We start from the raw sequence: 26,909 nt of genomic DNA on the forward strand, positions 1-26,909 counted from the left end.
TGTGGCTCACTTTAAAAACCAAAAAATAACATCCGAATAATTTTTTCCTCTAAATACAAGAGAAAGTGATACATTTCCTTGAAAATTGTTTTCAAGGAAGAACATGAACCACACAGGCTGTTGGCTATAGATTGCTAAAGCTGCACAGTCATGTGCAAAAGGTTAAGGTAAATGTCTGTGAAGGTTCTCAGCCATCCAGGTCATCGTAGTCTAAGGAGCTTGGAAAGAAAAGCTTCTGGACTTCTTTAAGTTGCTTGAAGACGTTTCACCTCTCATCCGAGAAGCTTCTTCAGTTCTAAGGGTCAATTGGTGGAGAGTCCCAGATTTAAACCCCGTGGGAGTTTCCCCCCAAAAGAGGGACAAAAGGAGCCCCTGATGATCCTCTACCTAATCACATGAGCCAAGATGTGAAAACGTGGGTGGGTCACAATCAGCCAGGGTTTCGGGTGAGCTCATTGTGAAACCCATCCCCACCCTATCATGTGATTTCCTGAGGTCAGATGGCCCAGGGTGTGAGTGGGCGTTAAGGCGTCTGGGAAGGCATCTCAAAACTGAATTATAGATGGCAGACAGTTGGTGTCGTAAACCTCTGTTCAAAGATGGTCGCTCACAGTGGACATAAATGGCTTCTTTCACTCCTCTTTCAGGTAAGGTAAATGTGTGACCCCTGCCACAGTGACACAAAGTTCAATACAAGATCAGTAAATTTACATCTTGGATTCAGCAAAGAGTTAAGTATCTTCAGTTCAGAGAGTGCAGATGGAGTCTAATGAAACTAGCTATTGAATAACGAGATAAACCAGAATATAAAGTAAAAATATCCTGCATGAAAATCAACCGTCTTTGTTGTCCTTTTACCAATGCACGAAACACACACAGAAGAGAAGCCAGAATTAAAAAACAAAACATGATGTGCATAGAAAAGGGGTGTGTGTGGCAGACCTGATAAAAAGAATACCTTATGTTTCATCCTTGCTATTGTTAAGATATAAATAGATTATATCTCAATAAGAGAGGGTGCGGAAAAGTCATTGAAAAACAGTCCTTTGTTAGCACTGCATAACTACTCACACTAAATAATTTCAAGTATTTTAAGCTTTTATTAAAGTTGTAGCTTCTTCTGTTCTTGGTGATGTGTGCAAACTGTCAAAGCATTGATATTAATATTATAAATATTAATAGCAAAACTAACAAAGTGCAAAATATACATTTCAATTGATGAAAGAGAAAACAGAAAAGTTTGAGCTAAAATATACTTCTCTACAGCAGCTGAGTAAAATTACGGTTCCTTCCCTGTACAAATATTAATGTCATACTCAAGGTGAGACTGCTGCCACACCTGCTCCTGCAGCAGTTTTAAGCCTCTGTCTAATTAATTTCACTGAACAGACCGGTTACTGGGCTTGTCAAAATTACAGATTAGTATTAATACAAACGAGCCAACCTGTGCAATAAATAAGTGATTATATATCATTCCCTTATTCATTGTTTTAGACAAATATTTCCCTGACAAAGTCAAATGTATTCTAAAAATCTTGATTTTAACTATAAATTTGCCATTTATATAAAAAAAATTATGAGCTGCAGAGATATTTTTCTGTTTCAGCAATACATTTCAGTCTTTTCATGAGTCTAGTGATGTTACATCTACATTATAATATGCAGATCACAGTGGATCTATAAAGACACAAATCACCTTCGTATATTGAGTTTCTGATAGAAAACAACAGTGATTTATGTTTTCATGATGTATTTATCCATAGAAATAATGGTGTTACATCACAACAGCAAGAATTGCATTACATTTAATGGGGGGGGGGGGGGGGGGGGGGGGGGGGGGAGAGAGAGAAATGTACCATGATAATTTAACAGTATACTTAAAACATGATGTCAAACTATACAAATGGGATGGTGTTTCAACCTTTGCATATGTGCTTTGACTGTTTCTAGCTCAGGTCACAGACTTATATTGATTATGACTTTACAGTAACTACAGCCGGACAATGTCCATGGCTCATGCCATTAAAGCCGAAACATTGTTTGTTGTGCTAAGCCTTTCGAAAAAAGTAATGAGGAATACATATACATTAAACTGTAGGTAAATGTACATTAAATCTTCAAAAGGTTTTGAGGGATTTTAAAAAATAATGCATTAATGCATTGCAATATTTCATGTAGTATGAGGTAGGAATTATCTCACCATGGCTATTCATTCCAAACTCTACCAGGTTTTATCAACTCTGACCAGTATTAATGGAGTCACATTAATTTAGTAAGTAACGAAATGCAAGACATGCATGAATATGTAACTAAAATAATGTTACATAGCAAAAGAGAAAATGAGGACGCTGCTGCATACCCTTTTTGTATCAATGTACAATTGAACAAAGGGTGTGGTAAGTGTACCACACCCTTTGACAAATGATTTTTCTAAATGTTCATGCTTTAAAAATTTAAACACACCCAATCCTGAATTCACCTGTTCAGTATATAAAGTGTAGCAGTGCTCCTGAGGTTTAGTATCAGTCCAGGGAAACTAATCTGTAGAACTGACCTGTTCATCACTATGAAGGTGACTGCTCTGATCCTTCTCTTGGGAATATCCAGCACAGGTAACTACACTTTTTCTTATCATTCAGGATTTGATTTAAGCATTTCAAATCTAACACTAAAACACTTTGAATTTAACAGTAAAAGAAAACAAACAACAAACAAACAAAAAATAAAAAATTTTAAATTTATTTTATACATGTATTAAATGTCTTTTCCAAAAAACATCCAAACACTTTACAAGAGGATCACTTAGTTATGTTTGTGGTGGATCGAACCACAAACATAACTAAGTTTCTTTCCATTGACAGGAAATCAAATATCTGTCAGCATATCCGTAGGGAATATAGATTATTGCATGTGATAGACCCAATTAAAATAAAACAAATAAACAAATAAACAAACAAAAACAGGAGCCTTTAAGAAAGATATGCCAGACTTTTTGTTTTAGTTTATAAAATCTGTTTCTGAATCTGTTTGGCAAACTGATGTGGAAATATTTCATTTTGTTCAAATTATTTTACTGAGTGGATTAGGTCTACTTCATACTAGAAATAAGGAAAAGTGATTACCAAATATACGTGAAGGACATAATGATGGATATTAGGATTAGTACTTTGTTGAAAATCTTAGTTCAGTTTGTTAAGGTTTAGTGCCCGGATGGCTTGGGACTAGAAGCTCCTCTTGAGTCTCTCTGTACTTGCCCGGATGATATGGAACCTTGGAACAGTTTGTTGCCCGGATGGGATGGGTCCTTCAGTATCTGACCTGCTCTAGTCCAGCATCTCCCCTAAGGGGGGAGGGGCAATCCTGCAGCAGCATTCTGCTGTACGGATCACTCTCTTAAGAGCTTTTTGGTCCTTAACACAGCTGTTCCCAAACCAGGATGTGATGTTCTGTGTGAGGATGCTCTCCACAGCGCCTGCATAGAAAGTCATGAGGATCACTGGCGAGACCCTGAACTTTCTCAGTTGTCAGAGGTGGTACAGGCGCTGCCTATCCTTTTTTGGTCTAGACCTGAATGTGGGCAGACCATGTCAGGTCTGATGAAATGTGGATACCGAGATACTTGAAGGACTGCACCCTCTCCACTGGAGGTCCATTGATGATAATGGGCTTTTAGTCTCTGTGCTGACTCCTTCTGAAGTCCACCACTAGCTCCTTGGTCTTGCTGACATTCAGCTGGAGGTGGTTATCCTGGCACCATGATGCCAGATTCTTCACTTCGTCAATGTAGGCCTCCTCATCGTTGTTGGAGATGGCGCCCAACACCACGGTGTCGTCAGCAAACATCACAACGGTGTTGGAGCCATGGGTGGCCACACAGTCTGAAGTATAGAGGGAGTAGAGCAGTGGCGAGAGGAAACACCCCTGTTAATGGTGACGCTGTTAGAGACGCATCTATCCACCCTCACCACGTGAGTTCTGCAAGTGAGGAAGTCCAGCACCCATGCACACAGACGGCTGTTGAGTCCTACATCCCTCAGCTTTGTGAACCATCTGCTGGGCACTATTGAGTTAAACGCTGAACTGTAATCAACATTCTTTTCTTGCACTAGTTCAGTGGTTCCCAAACGTTTTTTGCTAGGCCCCCCTTTGTTTTACAAGAAAAATGTTCGCGCCCCCCGCCCCCTTCTCGCGCGTGTACGCGCGCACGCACGCGCACTAACACATCCTCCAACCACACACACCCATATTTTGCTCCATTGCGGTTTATTTCACACCTCAAACATTTAGTAAACAGTTAAAACAAATACAAGTAATCTGCAATAAATTACAGGTAGTAATAAAATAAACTACTAACTCTTTTAGGCTACGTCCACACCTACACGGGTATTTTTGAAAACGCAGCTGTTTCGTCCACACGTAAACTGCGTTTCGAATCACCGAAAATGGAGATGTTTTAAACCCTTTTTTGCGTTTACGTGTGGACGAGGAATACAGAGTTCGTCACTCAACATCAAAGGTATGTGCCTTTTTTTCACGTCACACTGTGCGCCACGTTATTGTTTACATGAGATGAGTTGCAGAATGGCAGATAGAGACGAAATACTGTTAATCTTACTATCTTCAGGTTTTACACGCTTACATATACACACGCAGTTACTGTCCCTCCATTTGGAAAGGCAGAGGCGTCACAGTGATTATTTTATGTGTAGTTGTTTTTTTTCCATGTGTAATAATATTCAACATTGCTATCAATACATTTTTCAAAAAATGCCTCACTGTGCAAAATGGGTTTAAAAACATAAACAACTGTGGGATCCTGTTTGTCCGTGATTTAAACAGCCCAGCCTTGCTCCCTACGAAGGGAAAATCAATTCTGCAGTGGAGACCTACCTTGGCACTTGTGCAGGTGAAGCCAAAGGGAAGATATGCTTCACCATATTTTCTAGTCTTTGGCTTAGAATGAAGTTGGTTTGGAAACATATTCAGCGACGCTGCATCCCCTGCTTTGCGTTTCTGTAGGCGCCCCGTGTAAGCAGTGTCCAAGCGTTTTGTCCCCCCCCCCCTTTTCATTCCGCTCCCCTGCAATGGCTCTGCGCCCCCCAGGGGGCGGGCCCCACACTTTAAGAAGGACTGCACTAGTTGGTGCTAACAATGCCATAAAAATTATAATATTTTAAATATAGACTCAGAAACTGTTAAATGGTTGACAGCTGTTGGAGCAGGCCTCCATGATTTAAATGATCCTTATTTCATTAACCTTAAATAAACACTAATGTAGTGTTTCATGTCACTTTATTAAAAAATATATTTATACAGATGTTAAAGGGATTAACAGCATTTCATCAATCTGTGCAACAGCTTAAAAAATAGAAGAGATAAAGACTCTTTAATAATACTAGTATAGTGGGTTATTTAAAAACCTGTAATCTTTCATTTTAACTTCAGTCCTTTCATTGTTTCTCTCCTGATTGCAGCTGGAGCCCTTCAGTGTCAAACCTGCACAGATCAGACGTGTTCAACCACAGTAGCAAAAACATGTTCTTCAGAGACCATGTGTGTTACAGCTACTATTTTAGGTAATCTTTTCTTCATATTATTTCATACAGTTCAGTAAATTTCAAATACCTGTGAAGCTATGTGTGCTTTCCATCAACATTAATAAAATTCATCATTAAAAATATTAAAATTACTTTGCAGCTACCTCATCTGGAACTACCGCAACACAAATCTACAAGGCATGTGCATCTTCCTCCCTGTGTCCAACTACGGGCTCTCAGACATTTTCAGTTGACCTGGGTGTTCAAAGTGCTCTTGCATCTGCCACGTGCTGCAACACGGATAACTGCAACCCAGCAACTCTGGCTGGTAAGTAGAAATCAGTTAAGTTAAAGACACATAACTGAACAGACATGACAGAAAAGGATAAGAAACAATAATCTGATATCTGCTGAAATATTCTGTTCTAAAGTGAAATTATGTTCTTTTCTGTTTCAGCCCCTACTCCTCAGTCAAGTAACGGCCTACTATGTAACTCTTGTTCCACCTCTCAGTGCAACACACCATTGCAATGTCAGGGAGTGCAGGACCAATGCTTTCAATCAATGAGTGAGTCTTCATCATGCATACTTTAACAAAAAGCATCTTTAAATTTGGTTTTTGCATAAAATAAATTCAACAAACATTCTTTTTTTTCAATCAGTCAGGAAAAACATAACCAAGCATTTTATCCGTATTTGTAATGAATGTGATTTTGTACTTTAAATCGTTAAAGATGAAGATTTGATAATCAGTGTAGGAAATGATACATATTTTTCCACAACACATAAATATATTAGTTAAGAAGTATTCCCGAAATATTTGAAGCATGGAGGTAGTGATTAATCTGTCAGTTATTGTCATGACTAATCATTTGTATAAAACAAGAGCTGAAAACAAAGAGATAAATGTCCATCAAAAAAAGAGCAAAGTAAAGAAAATACACATGAAAACATCAAGAGGAGCACTTTGATTTCATGATGATGGAAAAATCAGTTACCTGCTTTAAATGGAAAAAAAACATATGTGATAATAGAACACCGAGTGTAGGAACACTGTTCATTAAAAGGAAATCCATTTGGGTTCTGACATTGTGAGTACATGTTTTCAACAACTTAAATTTGACAGTCACGAAACAACTGACTGAAATGATGCCTCGAAAACTTTTCGAACTTATACCCATTAATATTATAATTTTATATAAGTATGTCTTGATTTTCAAAGGCTACTACACAGTCATGTATGTCTAAAAATATGTGAAATTGTTGAAACTGGGATTTTTCATCTACAGTGAACGATGGCACCAATGATTTTCCAGCTTACGGCTGTGCATCCAGGACCCTGTGTGCAGTTGCTTCAAGCCTGGGTTCTCTACCTTTCATGCAGAGTGTTGGTACCATAAAAAGTGGACCAACCTGTACTTTACCCACAACAACTGCAGCACCAACCACAACCACAGCTGCTCCAACAACAACAACAGCCGCTCCAACTACAACCACTGTGGCACCAACCACCACCACAGCTGCTCCAACAACAACGTCTGCTGCTCCAACAACGACAACAGCTGCACCAACAACAACAACAGCTGCTCCAACCACAACCACCGCTGCTCCAACCATAACCACTGCAGCACCAACCACAACAACGGTGGCACCAACAACCACAACTGCTGCTCCAACAAAAACAACAGCTGCTCCAACCACAACCACAGCTGCACCAACCACAACAACAGTTGCAGGAGCAACAACAACTGCTGGTCCAACAACAACAACTGCTCAAACCACAACAACGGCTGCTGCAACCACAATCACTGCAGCACCAACCACAACAACAGCTGCTCCAACCACAACAACTCCTGCACCAACCACAACAACTGCTGCTCCAACAACGACAAAAGCTGCACCAATCACAACAACATCTGCTCCAACCACAACCACTGTGGCACTAACAACCACAACTGCTGCTCCAACCACAACAACAGCTGCTCCAACCATGACAACAGCTGCTCCAACCACAACAACAGCTGTGCAACCAACAACAACAACTGCTCCAACCACAACCACAGCTGCTCCAACCACAACAACGGTGGCAACAACTACAACTGCTGCTCCAACCACGACAACAGCTGCTCCAACCACAACAACGACTGCTCAAACCACAACAACGGTGGCACCAACAACCACAACTGCTGCTCCAACCATGACAACAGCTGCTCCAACCACGACAACAGCTGCTCCAACAACAACAACGGTGGGACCAACAACAACAACAACTGCTCCAACCACAACCAAAGCTGCTCAGACCACAACCACAGCTACTCCAACCACAACCACTGCAGCACCAACCACAACCACAGCTGCTCAAACCACAACAACGGTGGCAACAGCAACCACAACTGCTGCTCCAACCACGACAACAGCTGCTCCAACCACAACCACAGCTGCTCCAATCACAACCACTGCAGCACCAACCAAAACAACTGCTCCAACCACTACAACGGTGGCATCAACAACCACAACTGCTGCTCCAACAACGACACCAGCTGCTCCAACCACGACAACATCTGCTCCAACCACAACAACAGCTGCTCCAACCACAACAACAGCTGCACAACCACCAACAACAGCTGCTCCAACAACCACAACTGCTGCTCCAACAACGACACCAGCTGCTCCAACCACGACAACATCTGCTCCAACCACAACAACAGCTGCTCCAACCACAACAACAGCTGCACCACCACCAACAACAGCTGCTCCAACCACAACAACAGCTGCTCCAACAACAACAACATCTGCTCCAACCACCACAACAGCTGCTCCAACCATAACAACAGCTGTGCAACCAACAACAACAACTGCTCCAACCACAACCACAGCTGCTCCAACCACGACAACAGCTGCTCCAACAACAACAACGGTGGGACCAACAACAACAACAACTGCTCCAACCACAACCAAAGCTGCTCAGACCACAACCACAGCTAATCCAACCACAACCACTGCAGCACCAACCACAACCACAGCTGCTCAAACCACAACAACGGTGGCAACAGCAACCACAACTGCTGCTCCAACCACGACAACAGCTGCTCCAACCACAACCACAGCTGCTCCAATCACAACCACTGCAGCACCAACCAAAACAACTGCTCCAACAACTACAACGGTGGCATCAACAACCACAACTGCTGCTCCAACAACGACACCAGCTGCTCCAACCACGACAACATCTGCTCCAACCACAACAACAGCTGCTCCAACCACAACAACAGCTGCACCACCACCAACAACAGCTGCTCCAACCACAACAACAGCTGCTCCAACAACAACAACAGTTGCTCCAACCACGACAACAGCTGCTCCAACCACGACAACATCTGCTCCAACCACAACAACATCTGCTCCAACCACCACAACAGCTGCTCCAACCATAACAACAGCTGTGCAACCAACAACAACAACAACTGCTCCAACCACAACCACAGCTGCTCCAACCACGACAACAGCTGCTCCAACCACGACAACAGCTGCTCCAACCACAACCACAGCTGCTCCAACCACAACCACTGCAGCACCAACCAAAACAACAACTGCTCCAACCACAACAACGGTGGCACCAACAACCACGACTGCTGCTCCAACCACGACAACGGCTGCTCCAACAACAACAACTGCTCCAACCACAACAACGGTGGCACCAACAACTACAACTGCTGCTCCAACCACGACAACAGCTGCTCCAACCACAACCACAGCTGCTCCAACCACAAAAACATCTGCTCCAACCACAACCACAGCTGCTCCAACCACGACAACAGCTGCTCCAACCACAGCGACAGCTGCTCCAACCACGACAACAGCTGCTCCAACTACAACGACAGCTGCTCCAACCACAACAACGGTGGCATCAGCAACCACAACTGCTGCTCCAACCACGACAACAGCTGCTCCAACCACGACAACAGCTGCTCCAACCACAACAACATCTGCTCCAACCACAACAACGGTGGCAACAACAACCACAACCACAGCTGCTTCAACCACGACAACAGCTCCTCCAACAACAACAACGGTGGCACCAACAACCACAACTGCTGCTCCAACAACGACAACATCTGCTCCAACCACAACCACAACAACGGTGGCACCAACAGCCACAACTGCTGCTCCAACAACGACAACATCTGCTCCAACCACAATCACAGCTGCTCCAACCACAACTACGGTGGCATCAACAACCACAACAGCTGCTACAACCACGACAACTGCTGCTCCACCCATGACAACAGCTGCTCCAACCACGACAACGGTTGCTCCAACCACAACAACAGCTGTGCAACCAACAACAACAGCTGCTCTAACCACAACAACAGCTGCACCACCACCAACAACAGCTGCTTCAACCACAACGATAGCTCCTCCAACAACAACAACGGTGGCACCAACAACCACAACTGCTGCTCCAACAACGACAACATCTGCTCCAACCACAACCACAGCTGTTCCAACCACAACAACGGTGGAATCAACAACCACAACTGCTGCTCCAACCACGACAACGGCTGCTCCAACCACAACAACTGCTGCTCCAACCACAACGACAGCTGCTCCAACCACAACAACGATGGCATCAACAACCACAACTGCTGCTCCAACCACGACAACAGCTGCTCCAAGCACGACAACATCTGCTCCAACCACAACAACAGCTGCTCCACCCACAACGACAGCTGCACCACCACCAACAACAGCTGCTCCAACCACAACAACAGCTGCTCCAACAACAACAACAGTTGCTCCAACCACGACAACAGCTGCTCCAACCATGACAACATCTGCTCCAACCACAACAACATCTTCTCCAACCACCACAACAGCTGCTCCAACGATAACAACAGCTGTGCAACCAACAACAACAACTGCTCCAACCACAACGACAGCTGCTCCAACAACGACAACATCTGCTCCAACCACAATCACAGCTGCTCCAACCACAACAACGGTGGCATCAACAACCACAACAGCTGCTACAACCACGACAACTGCTGCTCCACCCATGACAACAGCTGCTCCAACCACGACAACGGCTGCTCCAACCACAACAACAGCTGTGCAACCAACAACAACAGCTGCTCCAACCACAACAACAGCTGTGCAACCAACAACAACAGCTGCTCTAACCACAACAACAGCTGCACCACCACCAACAACAGCTGCTTCAACCACAACGACAGCTCCTCCAACAACAACAACGGTGGCACCAACAACCACAACTGCTGCTCCAACAACGACAACATCTGCTCCAACCACAACCACAGCTGTTCCAACCACAACAACGGTGGAATCAACAACCACAACTGCTGCTCCAACCACGACAACGGCTGCTCCAACCACAACAACTGCTGCTCCAACCACAACGACAGCTGCTCCAACCACAACAACGATGGCATCAACAACCACAACTGCTGCTCCAACCACGACAACAGCTGCTCCAACCACGACAACATCTGCTCCAACCACAACAACAGCTGCTCCAACCACAACGACAGCTGCACCACCACCAACAACAGCTGCTCCAACCACAACAACAGCTGCTCCAACAACAACAACAGTTGCTCCAACCACGACAACAACTGCTCCAACCACAACAACGGTGGCACCAACAACCACGACTGCTGCTCCAACCACGACAACGGCTGCTCCAACCACAACAACAACTGCTCCAACCACAACAACGGTGGCACCAACAACTACAACTGCTGCTCCAACCACGACAACAGCTGCTCCAACCACAACCACAGCTGCTCCAACCACAACGACAGGTGCACCACCACCAACAACAGCTGCTCCAACCACGACAACAGCTGCTCCAACAACAACAACAGTTGCTCCAACCACGACAACAGCTGCTCCAACCATGACAACATCTGCTCCAACCACAACAACATCTTCTCCAACCACCACAACAGCTGCTCCAACCATAACAACAGCTGTGCAACCAACAACAACAACTGCTCCAACCACAACGACAGCTGCTCCAACCACGACAACAGCTGCTCCAACCATAACAACAGCTGTGCAACCAACAACAACAACTGCTCCAACCACAACGACAGCTGCTCCAACAACGACAACATCTGCTCCAATCACAATCACAGCTGCTCCAACAACAACAACGGTGGCATCAACAACCACAACAGCTGCTACAACCACGACAACTGCTGCTCCACCCATGACAACAGCTGCTCCAACCACGACAACGGCTGCTCCAACCACAACAACAGCTGTGCAACCAACAACAACAGCTGCTCCAACCACAACAACAGCTGTGCAACCAACAACAACAGCTGCTCTAACCACAACAACAGCTGCACCACCACCAACAACAGCTGCTTCAACCACAACGACAGCTCCTCCAACAACAACAACGGTGGCACCAACAACCACAACTGCTGCTCCAACAACGACAACATCTGCTCCAACCACAACCACAGCTGTTCCAACCACAACAACGGTGGAATCAACAACCACAACTGCTGCTCCAACCACGACAACGGCTGCTCCAACCACAACAACTGCTGCTCCAACCACAACGACAGCTGCTCCAACCACAACAACGATGGCATCAACAACCACAACTGCTGCTCCAACCACGACAACAGCTGCTCCAACCACAACAACGATGGCATCAACAACCACAACTGCTGCTCCAACCACGACAACAGCTGCTCCAACCACGACGACATCTGCTCCAACCACAACAACAGCTGCTCCAACCACAACGACAGCTGCACCACCACCAACAACAGCTGCTCCAACCACAACAACAGCTGCTCCAACAACAACAACAGTTGCTCCAACCACGACAACAACTGCTCCAACCACAACAACGGTGGCACCAACAACCACGACTGCTGCTCCAACCACGACAACGGCTGCTCCAACCACAACAACAACTGCTCCAACCACAACAACGGTGGCACCAACAACTACAACTGCTGCTCCAACCACGACAACAGCTGCTCCAACAACAACCACAGCTGCTCCAACCACAAAAACATCTGCTCCAACCACAACCACAGCTGCTCCAACCACAACGACAGCTGCTCCAACCACAACAACAGCTGCTCCAACCACGACAACAGCTGCTCCAACTACAACGACAGCTGCTCCAACCACAACAACAGTGGTATCAGCAACCACAACTGCTGCTCCAACCACGACAACAGCTGCTCCAACCACGACAACAGCTGCTCCAACCACAACAACATCTGCTCCAACCACAACAACGGTGGCAACAACAACCACAACCACAGCTGCTTCAACCACGACAACAGCTCCTCCAACAACAACAACGGTGGCACCAACAACCACAACTGCTGCTCCAACAACGACAACAGCTGCTCCAACCACAACCACAACAACGGTGGCACCAACAGCCACAACTGCTGCTCCAACAACGACAACATCTGCTCCAACCACAATCACAACTGCTCCAACCACAACAACGGTGGCATCAACAACCACAACAGCTGCTACAACCACGACAACTGCTGCTCCACCCATGACAACAGCTGCTCCAACCACGACAACGGCTGCTCCAACCACAACAACAGCTGTGCAACCAACAACAACAGCTGCTCTAACCACAACAACAGCTGCACCACCACCAACAACAGCTGCTTCAACCACAACGACAGCTCCTCCAACAACAACAACGGTGGCACCAACAACCACAACTGCTGCTCCAACAACGACAACATCTGCTCCAACCACAACCACAGCTGTTCCAACCACAACAACGGTGGAATCAACAACCACAACTGCTGCTCCAACCACAACAACTGCTGCTCCAACCACAACGACAGCTGCTCCAACCACAACAACGATGGCATCAACAACCACAACTGCTGCTCCAACCACGACAACAGCTGCTCCAACCACGACAACATCTGCTCCAACCACAACAACAGCTGCTCCAACCACAACGACAGCTGCACCACCACCAACAACAGCTGCTCCAACCACGACAACAGCTGCTCCAACAACAACAACAGTTGCTCCAACCACGACAACAGCTGCTCCAACCACGACAACTGCTGCTCCACCCATGACAACAGCTGCTCCAACCATAACAACAGCTGTGCAACCAACAACAACAACTGCTCCAACCACAACGACAGCTGCTCCAACCACGACAACAGCTGCTCCAACCATAACAACAGCTGTGCAACCAACAACAACAACTGCTCCAACCACAACGACAGCTGCTCCAACCACGACAACAGCTGCTCCAACCACGACAACAGCTGCTCCAACCACAACCACTGCAGCACCAACCAAAACAACAACTGCTCCAACCACAACAACGGTGGCACCAACAACCACGACTGCTGCTCCAACCACGACAACGGCTGCTCCAACAACAACAACATCTGCTCCAACCACAACAACATCTGCTCCAACCACCACAACAGCTGCTCCAACCACAACCACAGCTTCTTCAACCACAACAACGGTGGCACCAACAACCACGACTGCTGCTCCAACCACGACAACGGCTGCTCCAACAACAACAACATCTGCTCCAACCACAACAACATCTGCTCCAACCACCACAACAGCTGCTCCAATCACAACAACAACTGCTCCAACCACTACAACGGTGGCATCAACAACCACAACTGCTGCTCCAACCACAACCACAGCTGCTCCAACCACGACAACATCTTCTCCAACTGCAACAACAGCTGCTCCGACCACATCAACAGCTGCACCACCACCAACAACAGCTGCTCCAACCACAACAACAGCTGCTCCAACAACAACAACATCTGCTCCAACCACAACAACATCTGCTCCAACCACCACAACAGCTGCTCGAACCACAACCACAGCTGCTTCAACCACAACAACGGTGGCAACAACAACCACAACTGCTGCTCTAACCACAACAACTGCTACTCCAACAACAACACCAGGTGCACCAACCACAACCACAGCTGCTCCAACCATGACAACAGCTGCTCCAACCACAACAACAACTGCTCCAACCACTACAATGGTGGCATCAACAACCACAGCAGCTGCTCCAACCACGACAACAGCTGCTCCAACCACGACAACAGCTGCTCCAACCACAACAACAGCTGCACCACCACCAACAACAGCTGCTCCGACAACAAAAACGGTGGCACCAACAACTACAACTGCTGCTCCAACAACGACGACAGCTGCTCCAACCACAACCACAGCTGCACCACCACCAACAACAGCTGCTCCATCCACGACAACAGCTGCTCCAACCACGACAACAGCTGCTCCAACCACAACAACTGCTACTCCAACAACGACAACAGGTGCACCAACCACAACTACAGCTGCTCCAACAACAACGACAGCTGCTCCAACCATGACAACAGCTGCTCCAACCACGACAACAGCTGCTCCAACAACAACGACAGCTGCTCCAACCACGACAACAGCTGCTCCAACCACGACAACAGCTGCTCCAACCACAACAACAGCTGTGCAAACAACAACAACTGCTCAAACCACAACCACAGCTGCTCCAACCACAACAACAGTGGCATCAACAGCCAGAACTGCTGCTCCAACAACGACAACAGCTCCTCAAACCACAACCACAACTGCTGCTCTAACCACAACAACTGCTGCTCCAACCACAACACCAGGTGCACCAACCACAACCACAGCTGCTCCAACCACAACGAAAGCTGCTCCAACCACAACAACAGTGGCATCAACAACCACAACTGCTGCTCCAACCATGACAACAGCTGCTCCAACAACAACAACTGCTCCAACCACAACCACAGCTGCTCCAACCACAACCACAGTGGCATCAACAGCCACAACTGCTGCTCCAACAACGACAACAGCTCCTCCAACCACAACCACAGCTGCTCAAACCACAGCTGCTCCAACGACAGCAACGGTGGAACCAACAACCACAACTGCTGCTCTAACCACAACAACTGCTGCTCCAACAACAACACCAGGTGCACCAACCACAACCACAGCTGCTCCAACCACAACAACGGTGGAACCAACAACCACAACAGCTGCTCCAACCACAACGACAGCTGCTCCAACCACAACAACGATGGCATCAACAACCACAACAGCTGCTCCAACCACAACAACAGCTGCTCTACCCACAACAACTGCTACTCCAACAACGACAACAGGTGAACCAACCCCAACGATGGCTGCTCAAACTACAACGACAGCAACTCCAACCACAACAACGGAGGCATCAACAACCACAACTGCTGCTCCAACCACGACAACAGCTGCTCCAACCACGACAACTGCTGCTCCAACCACGACAACAGCTGCTCCAACCACGACAACAGCCACAACAACATCTGCTCCAACCACAACAACAGCTGCTGCAACAACGACAACAGCTGTGCAACCAACAACAACAGCTGCTCCAACCACAACAACAGCTGCACCACCACCAACAACAGCTGCTCCAACCACAACGACAGCTTCTCCGACAACAAAAACTGTGGCACCAACAACTACTACTGCTGCTCCAACAACGACAACAGCTGCTCCAACGACAACCACAGCTGCTCCAACAACGACGACAGCTGCTCCAACCACAACCACAGCTGCTCCAACCACGACGACAGCTGCTCCAACCACAACGACAGCTGCTCCAACCACAACAACGGTGGCATCAACAACCACAACTGCTGCTCCATCCACGACAACAGCTGCTCCAACCACGACAACAGCTGCTCCAACCACAATAACATCTGCTCCAACCACAACAACAGCTGCTCCAACCATAACAACAGCTGTGCAACCAACAACAACAACAACTGCTCCAACCACAACCACAGCTGCTCCAACCACGAAAACGGTGGCAACAACAACTACAACTGCTGCTCCAACCACGACAACAGCTGCTCCAACCACAACCATGGTGGCATCAACAACCACAACTGCTGCTCCATCCACGACAACGGTGGCATCAACAACCACAACTGCTGCTCCAACCACGACAACAGCTGCTCCAACCACAACAACATCTGCTCCAACCACAACAACAGCTGCTGCAACAACGACAACAGGTGCACCAACCACAACCACAGCTGCTCCAACCACAACGACAGCTGCTCCAACCACAACAACGGTCGCATCAACAACCACAACTGCTGCTCCAACAACGACAACAGCTGCTCCAACCACAACCACAGCTGGTCCAACCACAGCTGGTCCAACGACAGCAACGGTGGAACCAACAACCACAACTGCTGCTCTACCCACAACAACTGCTACTCCAACAACGACAACAGGTGAACCAACCCCAACGACGGCTGCTCAAACTACAACGACAGCTGCTCCAACCACAACAACAGCTGCTCCAACCACAACAACAGCTGCTGCAACAACGACAACAGGTGCACCAACCACAACCACAGCTGCTCCAACCACAACGACAGCTGCTCCAACCACAACAACGGTCGCATCAACAACCACAACTGCTGCTCCAACAACGACAACAGCTGCTCCAACCACAACCACAGCTGGTCCAACCACAGCTGGTCCAACGACAGCAACGGTGGAACCAACAACCACAACTGCTGCTCTACCCACAACAACTGCTACTCCAACAACGACAACAGGTGAACCAACCCCAACGACGGCTGCTCAAACTACAACGACAGCTGCTCCAACCACAACAACAGCTGCTCCAACCACGACAACAGCTGCTCCAACCACGACAACAGCTGCTCCAACAACAACAACAGTTGCTCCAACCACGACAACAGCTGCTCCAACCACGACAACAGCTGCTCCAACCACAACAACAGCTGCTCCAACCACAACAACGGTGGCACCAACAACCACATCTGCTGCTCCAACAACGACAACATCTGCTCCAACAACAACCACAGCTGCTCCAACCACAACAACTGCTACTCCAAGAACGACAACAGGTGCACCAACCACAACCACAGCTGCTCCAACCACAACGACAGCTGCTCCAACCACAACAACGGTGGCACCAACAACCACATCTGCTGCTCCAACAACGACAACATCTGCTCCAACAACAACCACAGCTGCTCCAACCACAACAACTGCTACTCCAACCACAACGACAGCTGCTCCAACCACAACAACGGTGGCATCAACAACCACAACTGCTGCTCCAACAACGACAACAGCTGCTCCAAGCACAACCACAGCTGGTCCAACCACAGCTGGTCCAACGACAGCAACGGTGGAACCAACAACCACAACTGCTGCTCTACCCACAACAACTGCTACTCCAACAACGACAACAGGTGAACCAACCCCAACGACGGCTGCTCAAACTACAACGACAGCTGCTCCAACCACAACAACGGTGGCATCAACAACCACAACTGCTGCTCCAACCACGACAACAGCTGCTCCAACCACAACAACAGCTGCTCCAACCACAACAACAGCTGTGCAACCAACAACAACAACTGCTCCAACCACAACAACAGCTGCTCCAACCACAACAACGGTGGCACCAACAACCACATCTGCTGCTCCAACAACGACAACATCTGCTCCAACAACAACCACAGCTGCTCCAACCACAACAACTGCTACTCCAAGAACGACAACAGGTGCACCAACCACAACCACAGCTGCTCCAACCACAACGACAGCTGCTCCAACCACAACAACGGTCGCATCAACAACCACAACTGCTGCTCCAACAACGACAACAGCTGCTCCAACCACAACCACAGCTGGTCCAACCACAGCTGGTCCAACGACAGCAACGGTGGAACCAACAACCACAACTGCTGCTCTACCCACAACAACTGCTACTCCAACAACGACAACAGGTGAACCAACCCCAACGACGGCTGCTCAAACTACAACGACAGCTGCTCCAACCACAACAACAGTGGCATCAACAACCACAACTGCTGCTCCAACCACGACAACTGCTGCTCCAACCACAACCACAGCTGGTCCAACCACAGCTGCTGCTCCAACAACAACACCAGGTGCACCAACCACAACCACAGCTGCTCCAACCACAACAACGATGGCATCAACAACCACAACAGCTGCTCCAACCACAACAACAGCTGCTCTACCCACAACAACTGCTACTCCAACAACGACAACAGGTGAACCAACCCCAACGATGGCTGCTCAAACTACAACGACAGCAACTCCAACCACAACAACGGAGGCATCAACAACCACAACTGCTGCTCCAACCACGACAACAGCTGCTCCAACCACGACAACTGCTGCTCCAACCACGACAACAGCTGCTCCAACCACGACAACAGCCACAACAACATCTGCTCCAACCACAACAACAGCTGCTGCAACAACGACAACAGCTGTGCAACCAACAACAACAGCTGCTCCAACCACAACAACAGCTGCACCACCACCAACAACAGCTGCTCCAACCACAACGACAGCTTCTCCGACAACAAAAACTGTGGCACCAACAACTACTACTGCTGCTCCAACAACGACAACAGCTGCTCCAACCACAACCACAGCTGCTCCAACCACGACGACAGCTGCTCCAACCACAACCACAGCTGCTCCAACCACAACAACGGTGGCATCAACAACCACAACTGCTGCACCATCCACGACAACAGTTGCTCCAACCACGACAACAGCTGCTCCAACCACAATAACATCTGCTCCAACCACAACAACAGCTGCTCCAACCATAACAACAGCTGTGCAACCAACAACAACAACAACTGCTCCAACCACAACCACAGCTGCTCCAACCACGAAAACGGTGGCAACAACAACTACAACTGCTGCTCCAACCACGACAACAGCTGCTCCAACCACAACCATGGTGGCATCAACATCCACAACTGCTGCTCCATCCACGACAACGGTGGCATCAACAACCACAACTGCTGCTCCAACCACGACAACAGCTGCTCCAACCACGACAACAGCTGCTCCAACCACAACAACATCTGCTCCAACCACAACAACAGCTGCTGCAACAACGACAACAGGTGCACCAACCACAACCACAGCTGCTCCAACCACAACGACAGCTGCTCCAACGACAACAACGGTGGCACCAACAACCACAACTACTGCTCCAACAACGACAACATCTGCTCCAACAACAACCACAGCTGCTCCAACCACAACAACTGCTACTCCAAGAACGACAACAGGTGCACCAACCACAACCACAGCTGCTCCAACCACAACGACAGCTGCTCCAACCACAACCATGGTGGCATCAACAACCACAACTGCTGCTCCATCCACGACAACGGTGGCATCAACAACCACAACTGCTGCTCCAACCACGACAACTGCTACTCCAACAACGACAACAGGTGAACCAACCCCAACGATGGCTGCTCAAACTACAACGACAGCAACTCCAACCACAACAACGGAGGCATCAACAACCACAACTGCTGCTCCAACCACGACAACAGCTGCTCCAACCACGACAACTGCTGCTCCAACCACGACAACAGCTGCTCCAACCACGACAACAGCCACAACAACATCTGCTCCAACCACAACAACAGCTGCTGCAACAACGACAACAGCTGTGCAACCAACAACAACAGCTGCTCCAACCACAACAACAGCTGCACCACCACCAACAACAGCTGCTCCAACCACAACGACAGCTTCTCCGACAACAAAAACTGTGGCACCAACAACTACTACTGCTGCTCCAACAACGACAACAGCTGCTCCAACCACAACCACAGCTGCTCCAACCACGACGACAGCTGCTCCAACCACAACGACAGCTGCTCCAACCACAACAACGGTGGCATCAAAAACCACAACTGCTGCCCCATCCACGACAACAGCTGCTCCAACCACGACAACAGCTGCTCCAACCACAATAACATCTGCTCCAACCACAACAACAGCTGCTCCAACCATAACAACAGCTGTGCAACCAACAACAACAACAACTGCTCCAACCACAACCACAGCTGCTCCAACCACGAAAACGGTGGCAACAACAACTACAACTGCTGCTCCAACCACGACAACAGCTGCTCCAACCACAACCATGGTGGCATCAACAACCACAACTGCTGCTCCATCCACGACAACGGTGGCATCAACAACCACAACTGCTGCTCCAACCACGACAACAGCTGCTCCAACCACGACAACAGCTGCTCCAACCACAACAACATCTGCTCCAACCACAACAACAGCTGCTGCAACAACGACAACAGGTGCACCAACCACAACCACAGCTGCTCCAACCACAACGACAGCTGCTCCAACCACAACAACAGCTGTGCAACCAACAACAACAACTGCTCCAACCACAACAACAGCTGCTCCAACCACAACAACGGTGGCACCAACAACCACATCTGCTGCTCCAACAACGACAACATCTGCTCCAACAACAACCACAGCTGCTCCAACCACAACAACTGCTACTCCAAGAACGACAACAGGTGCACCAACCACAACCACAGCTGCTCCAACCACAACGACAGCTGCTCCAACCACAACAACGGTCGCATCAACAACCACAACTGCTGCTCCAACAACGACAACAGCTGCTCCAACCACAACCACAGCTGCTCCAACCACAGCTGGTCCAACGACAGCAACGGTGGAACCAACAAAAACAACTGCTGCTCTACCCACAACAACTGCTACTCCAACAACGACAACAGGTGAACCAACCCCAACGACGGCTGCTCAAACTACAACGACAGCTGCTCCAACCACAACAACGGTCGCATCAACAACCACAACTGCTGCTCCAACCACGACAACTGCTGCTCCAACCACAACCACAGCTGGTCCAACCACAGCTGCTGCTCCAACAACAACACCAGGTGCACCAACCACAACCACAGCTGCTCCAACCACAACAACGGTGGAACCAACAACCACAACAGCTGCTCCAACCACAACGACAGCTGCTCCAACCACAACGGTGGCATCAACAACCACAACAGCTGCTCCAACCACAACAACAGCTGCTCTACCCACAACAACTGCTGCTCCAACCACGACAACAGCTGCTCCAACCACAACAACAGCTGCTCCAACAACTTCAACAGTTGCTCCAACCACGACAACAGCTGCTCCAACCACGACAACAGCTGCTCCATCCACAACAACATCTGCTCCAACCATAACAACAGTTGTACATCCAACAACAACAACTGCTCCAACCACAACCACAGCTGTGCAACCAACAACAACAACTGCTCCAACCACAACCACCGCTGGTCCAACCACAACAACAGCTGCTCCAACCACGACAACAGCTGCTCCAACCACAACAACAACTGCTCCAACCACTACAACGGTGTCATCAACAACCACAACTGCTGCTCCAACCACGACAACAGCTGCTCCAACCACAACAACAGCTGCTCCAACAACAACAACAGTTGCTCCAACCTCGACAACAGCTGCTCCAACCACGACAACAGCTGCTCCAACCATAACAACAGTTGTACAACCAACAACAACAACTGCTCCAACCACAACGACAGCTGCTCCAACCACTACAACGGTGTCATCAACAACCACAACTGCTGCTCCAACCACGACAACAGCTGCTCCAACCACAACAACAGCTGCTCCAACAACAACAACAGTTGCTCCAACCACAACAACAGCTGCTCCAACCATAACAACAGCTGTGCAACCAACAACAACAACAACTGCTCCAACCACAACCACAGCTGCTCCAACCACGAAAACGGTGGCAACAACAACTACAACTGCTGCTCCAACCACGACAACAGCTGCTCCAACCACAACCATGGTGGCATCAACAACCACAACTGCTGCTCCATCCACGACAACGGTGGCATCAACAACCACAACTGCTGCTCCAACCACGACAACAGCTGCTCCAACCACGACAACAGCTGCTCCAACCACAACAACATCTGCTCCAACCACAACAACAGCTGCTGCAACAACGACAACAGGTGCACCAACCACAACCACAGCTGCTCCAACCACAACGACAGCTGCTCCAACCACAACAACAGCTGTGCAACCAACAACAACAACTGCTCCAACCACAACAACAGCTGCTCCAACCACAACAACGGTGGCACCAACAACCACATCTGCTGCTCCAACAACGACAACATCTGCTCCAACAACAACCACAGCTGCTCCAACCACAACAACTGCTACTCCAAGAACGACAACAGGTGCACCAACCACAACCACAGCTGCTCCAACCACAACGACAGCTGCTCCAACCACAACAACGGTCGCATCAACAACCACAACTGCTGCTCCAACAACGACAACAGCTGCTCCAACCACAACCACAGCTGCTCCAACCACAGCTGGTCCAACGACAGCAACGGTGGAACCAACAAAAACAACTGCTGCTCTACCCACAACAACTGCTACTCCAACAACGACAACAGGTGAACCAACCCCAACGACGGCTGCTCAAACTACAACGACAGCTGCTCCAACCACAACAACGGTCGCATCAACAACCACAACTGCTGCTCCAACCACGACAACTGCTGCTCCAACCACAACCACAGCTGGTCCAACCACAGCTGCTGCTCCAACAACAACACCAGGTGCACCAACCACAACCACAGCTGCTCCAACCACAACAACGGTGGAACCAACAACCACAACAGCTGCTCCAACCACAACGACAGCTGCTCCAACCACAACGGTGGCATCAACAACCACAACAGCTGCTCCAACCACAACAACAGCTGCTCTACCCACAACAACTGCTGCTCCAACCACGACAACAGCTGCTCCAACCACAACAACAGCTGCTCCAACAACTTCAACAGTTGCTCCAACCACGACAACAGCTGCTCCAACCACGACAACAGCTGCTCCATCCACAACAACATCTGCTCCAACCATAACAACAGTTGTACATCCAACAACAACAACTGCTCCAACCACAACCACAGCTGTGCAACCAACAACAACAACTGCTCCAACCACAACCACCGCTGGTCCAACCACAACAACAGCTGCTCCAACCACGACAACAGCTGCTCCAACCACAACAACAACTGCTCCAACCACTACAACGGTGTCATCAACAACCACAACTGCTGCTCCAACCACGACAACAGCTGCTCCAACCACAACAACAGCTGCTCCAACAACAACAACAGTTGCTCCAACCTCGACAACAGCTGCTCCAACCACGACAACAGCTGCTCCAACCATAACAACAGTTGTACAACCAACAACAACAACTGCTCCAACCACAACAACTGCTACTCCAAGAACGACAACAGGTGCACCAACCACAACCACAGCTGCTCCAACCACAACGACAGCTGCTCCAACCACAACAACGGTCGCATCAACAACCACAACTGCTGCTCCAACAACGACAACAGCTGCTCCAACCACAACCACAGCTGCTCCAACCACAGCTGGTCCAACGACAGCAACGGTGGAACCAACAAAAACAACTGCTGCTCTACCCACAACAACTGCTACTCCAACAACGACAACAGGTGAACCAACCCCAACGACGGCTGCTCAAACTACAACGACAGCTGCTCCAACCACAACAACGGTCGCATCAACAACCACAACTGCTGCTCCAACCACGACAACTGCTGCTCCAACCACAACCACAGCTGGTCCAACCACAGCTGCTGCTCCAACAACAACACCAGGTGCACCAACCACAACCACAGCTGCTCCAACCACAACAACGGTGGAACCAACAACCACAACAGCTGCTCCAACCACAACGACAGCTGCTCCAACCACAACGGTGGCATCAACAACCACAACAGCTGCTCCAACCACAACAACAGCTGCTCTACCCACAACAACTGCTGCTCCAACCACGACAACAGCTGCTCCAACCACAACAACAGCTGCTCCAACAACTTCAACAGTTGCTCCAACCACGACAACAGCTGCTCCAACCACGACAACAGCTGCTCCATCCACAACAACATCTGCTCCAACCATAACAACAGTTGTACATCCAACAACAACAACTGCTCCAACCACAACCACAGCTGTGCAACCAACAACAACAACTGCTCCAACCACAACCACCGCTGGTCCAACCACAACAACAGCTGCTCCAACCACGACAACAGCTGCTCCAACCACAACAACAACTGCTCCAACCACTACAACGGTGTCATCAACAACCACAACTGCTGCTCCAACCACGACAACAGCTGCTCCAACCACAACAACAGCTGCTCCAACAACAACAACAGTTGCTCCAACCTCGACAACAGCTGCTCCAACCACGACAACAGCTGCTCCAACCATAACAACAGTTGTACAACCAACAACAACAACTGCTCCAACCACAACGACAGCTGCTCCAACCACAACCACGGTGGCATCAACAACCACAACTGCTGCTCCATCCACGAAAACGGTGGCATCAACAACCACAACTGCTGCTCCAACCACGACAACAGCTGCTCCAACCACAACCATGGTGGCATCAACAACCACAACTGCTGCTCCATCCACGACAACGGTGGCATCAACAACCACAACTGCTGCTCCAACCACGACAACAGCTGCTCCAACCACGACAACAGCTGCTCCAACCACAACAACATCTGCTCCAACCACAACAACAGCTGCTGCAACAACGACAACAGGTGCACCAACCACAACCACAGCTGCTCCAACCACAACGACAGCTGCTCCAACGACAACAACGGTGGCACCAACAACCACAACTACTGCTCCAACAACGACAACATCTGCTCCAACAACAACCACAGCTGCTCCAACCACAACAACTGCTACTCCAAGAACGACAACAGGTGCACCAACCACAACCACAGCTGCTCCAACCACAACGACAGCTGCTCCAACCACAACAACGGTCGCATCAACAACCACAACTGCTGCTCCAACAACGACAACAGCTGCTCCAACCACAACCACAGCTGGTCCAACCACAGCTGGTCCAACGACAGCAACGGTGGAACCAACAACCACAACTGCTGCTCTACCCACAACAACTGCTACTCCAACAACGACAACAGGTGAACCAACCCCAACGACGGCTGCTCCAACTACAACGACAGCTGCTCCAACCACGACAACAGCTGCTCCAACAACGACAACAGCTGCTCCAACCACAACAACTGCTACTCCAAGAACGACAACAGGTGCACCAACCACAACCACAGCTGCTCCAACCACAACGACAGCTGCTCCAACCACAACAACGGTGGCACCAACAACCACATCTGCTGCTCCAACAACGACAACATCTGCTCCAACAACAACCACAGCTGCTCCAACCACAACAACTGCTACTCCAACCACAACGACAGCTGCTCCAACCACAACAACGGTCGCATCAACAACCACAACTGCTGCTCCAACAACGACAACAGCTGCTCCAACCACAACCACAGGTGGTCCAACCACAGCTGGTCCAACGACAGCAACGGTGGAACCAACAACCACAACTGCTGCTCTACCCACAACAACTGCTACTCCAACAACGACAACAGGTGAACCAACCCCAACGACGGCTGCTCAAACTACAACGACAGCTGCTCCAACCACAACAACGGTGGCATCAACAACCACAACTGCTGCTCCAACCACGACAACAGCTGCTCCAACCACAACAACAGCTGCTCCAACCACAACAACAACTGCTCCAACCACAACAACACCTGCTCCAACCACAACAACGGTGGCACCAACAACCACATCTGCTGCTCCAACAACGACAACATCTGCTCCAACCACAACAACACCTGCTCCAACCACAACAACGGTGGCACCAACAACCACATCTGCTGCTCCAACAACGACAACATCTGCTCCAACCACAACAACAGCTGCTCCAACAACAACAACAGTTGCTCCAACCACGACAACAGCTGCTCCAACCACGACAACAGCTGCTCCAACCACAACAACATCTGCTCCAACCATAACAACAGTTGTACATCCAACAACAACAACTGCTCCAACCACAACCACAGCTGTGCAACCAACAACAACAACTGCTCCAACCACAACCACCGCTGCTCCAACCACAACAACAGCTGCTCCAACCACGACAACAGCTGCTCCAACCACAACAACAACTGCTCCAACCACTACAACGGTGTCATCAACAACCACAACTGCTGCTCCAACCACGACAACAGCTGCTCCAACCACAACAACAGCTGCTCCAACCATAACAACAGTTGTACAACCAACAACAACAGCTGCTCCAACCATAACAACAGTTGTACAACCAACAACAACAACTGCTCCAACCACAACGACAGCTGCTCCAACCACAACCACGGTGGCATCAACAACCACAACTGCTGCTCCATCCACGACAACGGTGGCATCAACAACCAC

The 26,909-nt window shown here is 49.0% G+C and overlaps 1 protein-coding gene across 1 annotated transcript in view; it reads left to right on the forward strand.

The window, feature by feature from the left end:
- Window positions 1-26,909, forward strand: part of LOC146633445 (uncharacterized) — a 62,081-nt gene that overhangs the window by 3,381 nt on the left and 31,791 nt on the right. The window contains exons 3-12 of the mRNA XM_085351855.1: window positions 5,475-5,576; window positions 5,698-5,865; window positions 5,995-6,105; window positions 6,827-6,952; window positions 8,831-8,955; window positions 9,169-9,711; window positions 10,813-10,881; window positions 11,992-12,057; window positions 13,783-14,311; window positions 15,104-15,232. Coding sequence (XP_085207981.1) covers window positions 5,475-5,576; window positions 5,698-5,865; window positions 5,995-6,105; window positions 6,827-6,952; window positions 8,831-8,955; window positions 9,169-9,711; window positions 10,813-10,881; window positions 11,992-12,057; window positions 13,783-14,311; window positions 15,104-15,232 — 1,968 coding nt within the window. The remainder of the gene's footprint in view (window positions 1-5,474; window positions 5,577-5,697; window positions 5,866-5,994; window positions 6,106-6,826; window positions 6,953-8,830; window positions 8,956-9,168; window positions 9,712-10,812; window positions 10,882-11,991; window positions 12,058-13,782; window positions 14,312-15,103; window positions 15,233-26,909) is intronic.

This window comes from Diplotaxodon limnothrissa, linkage group LG4 (assembly GCF_057381915.1).
Source record: "Diplotaxodon limnothrissa isolate DT_005_m linkage group LG4, D_limnothrissa_male_GT1.1, whole genome shotgun sequence".
In the NCBI taxonomy this organism is placed as follows: Eukaryota; Metazoa; Chordata; class Actinopteri; order Cichliformes; family Cichlidae; genus Diplotaxodon; species Diplotaxodon limnothrissa.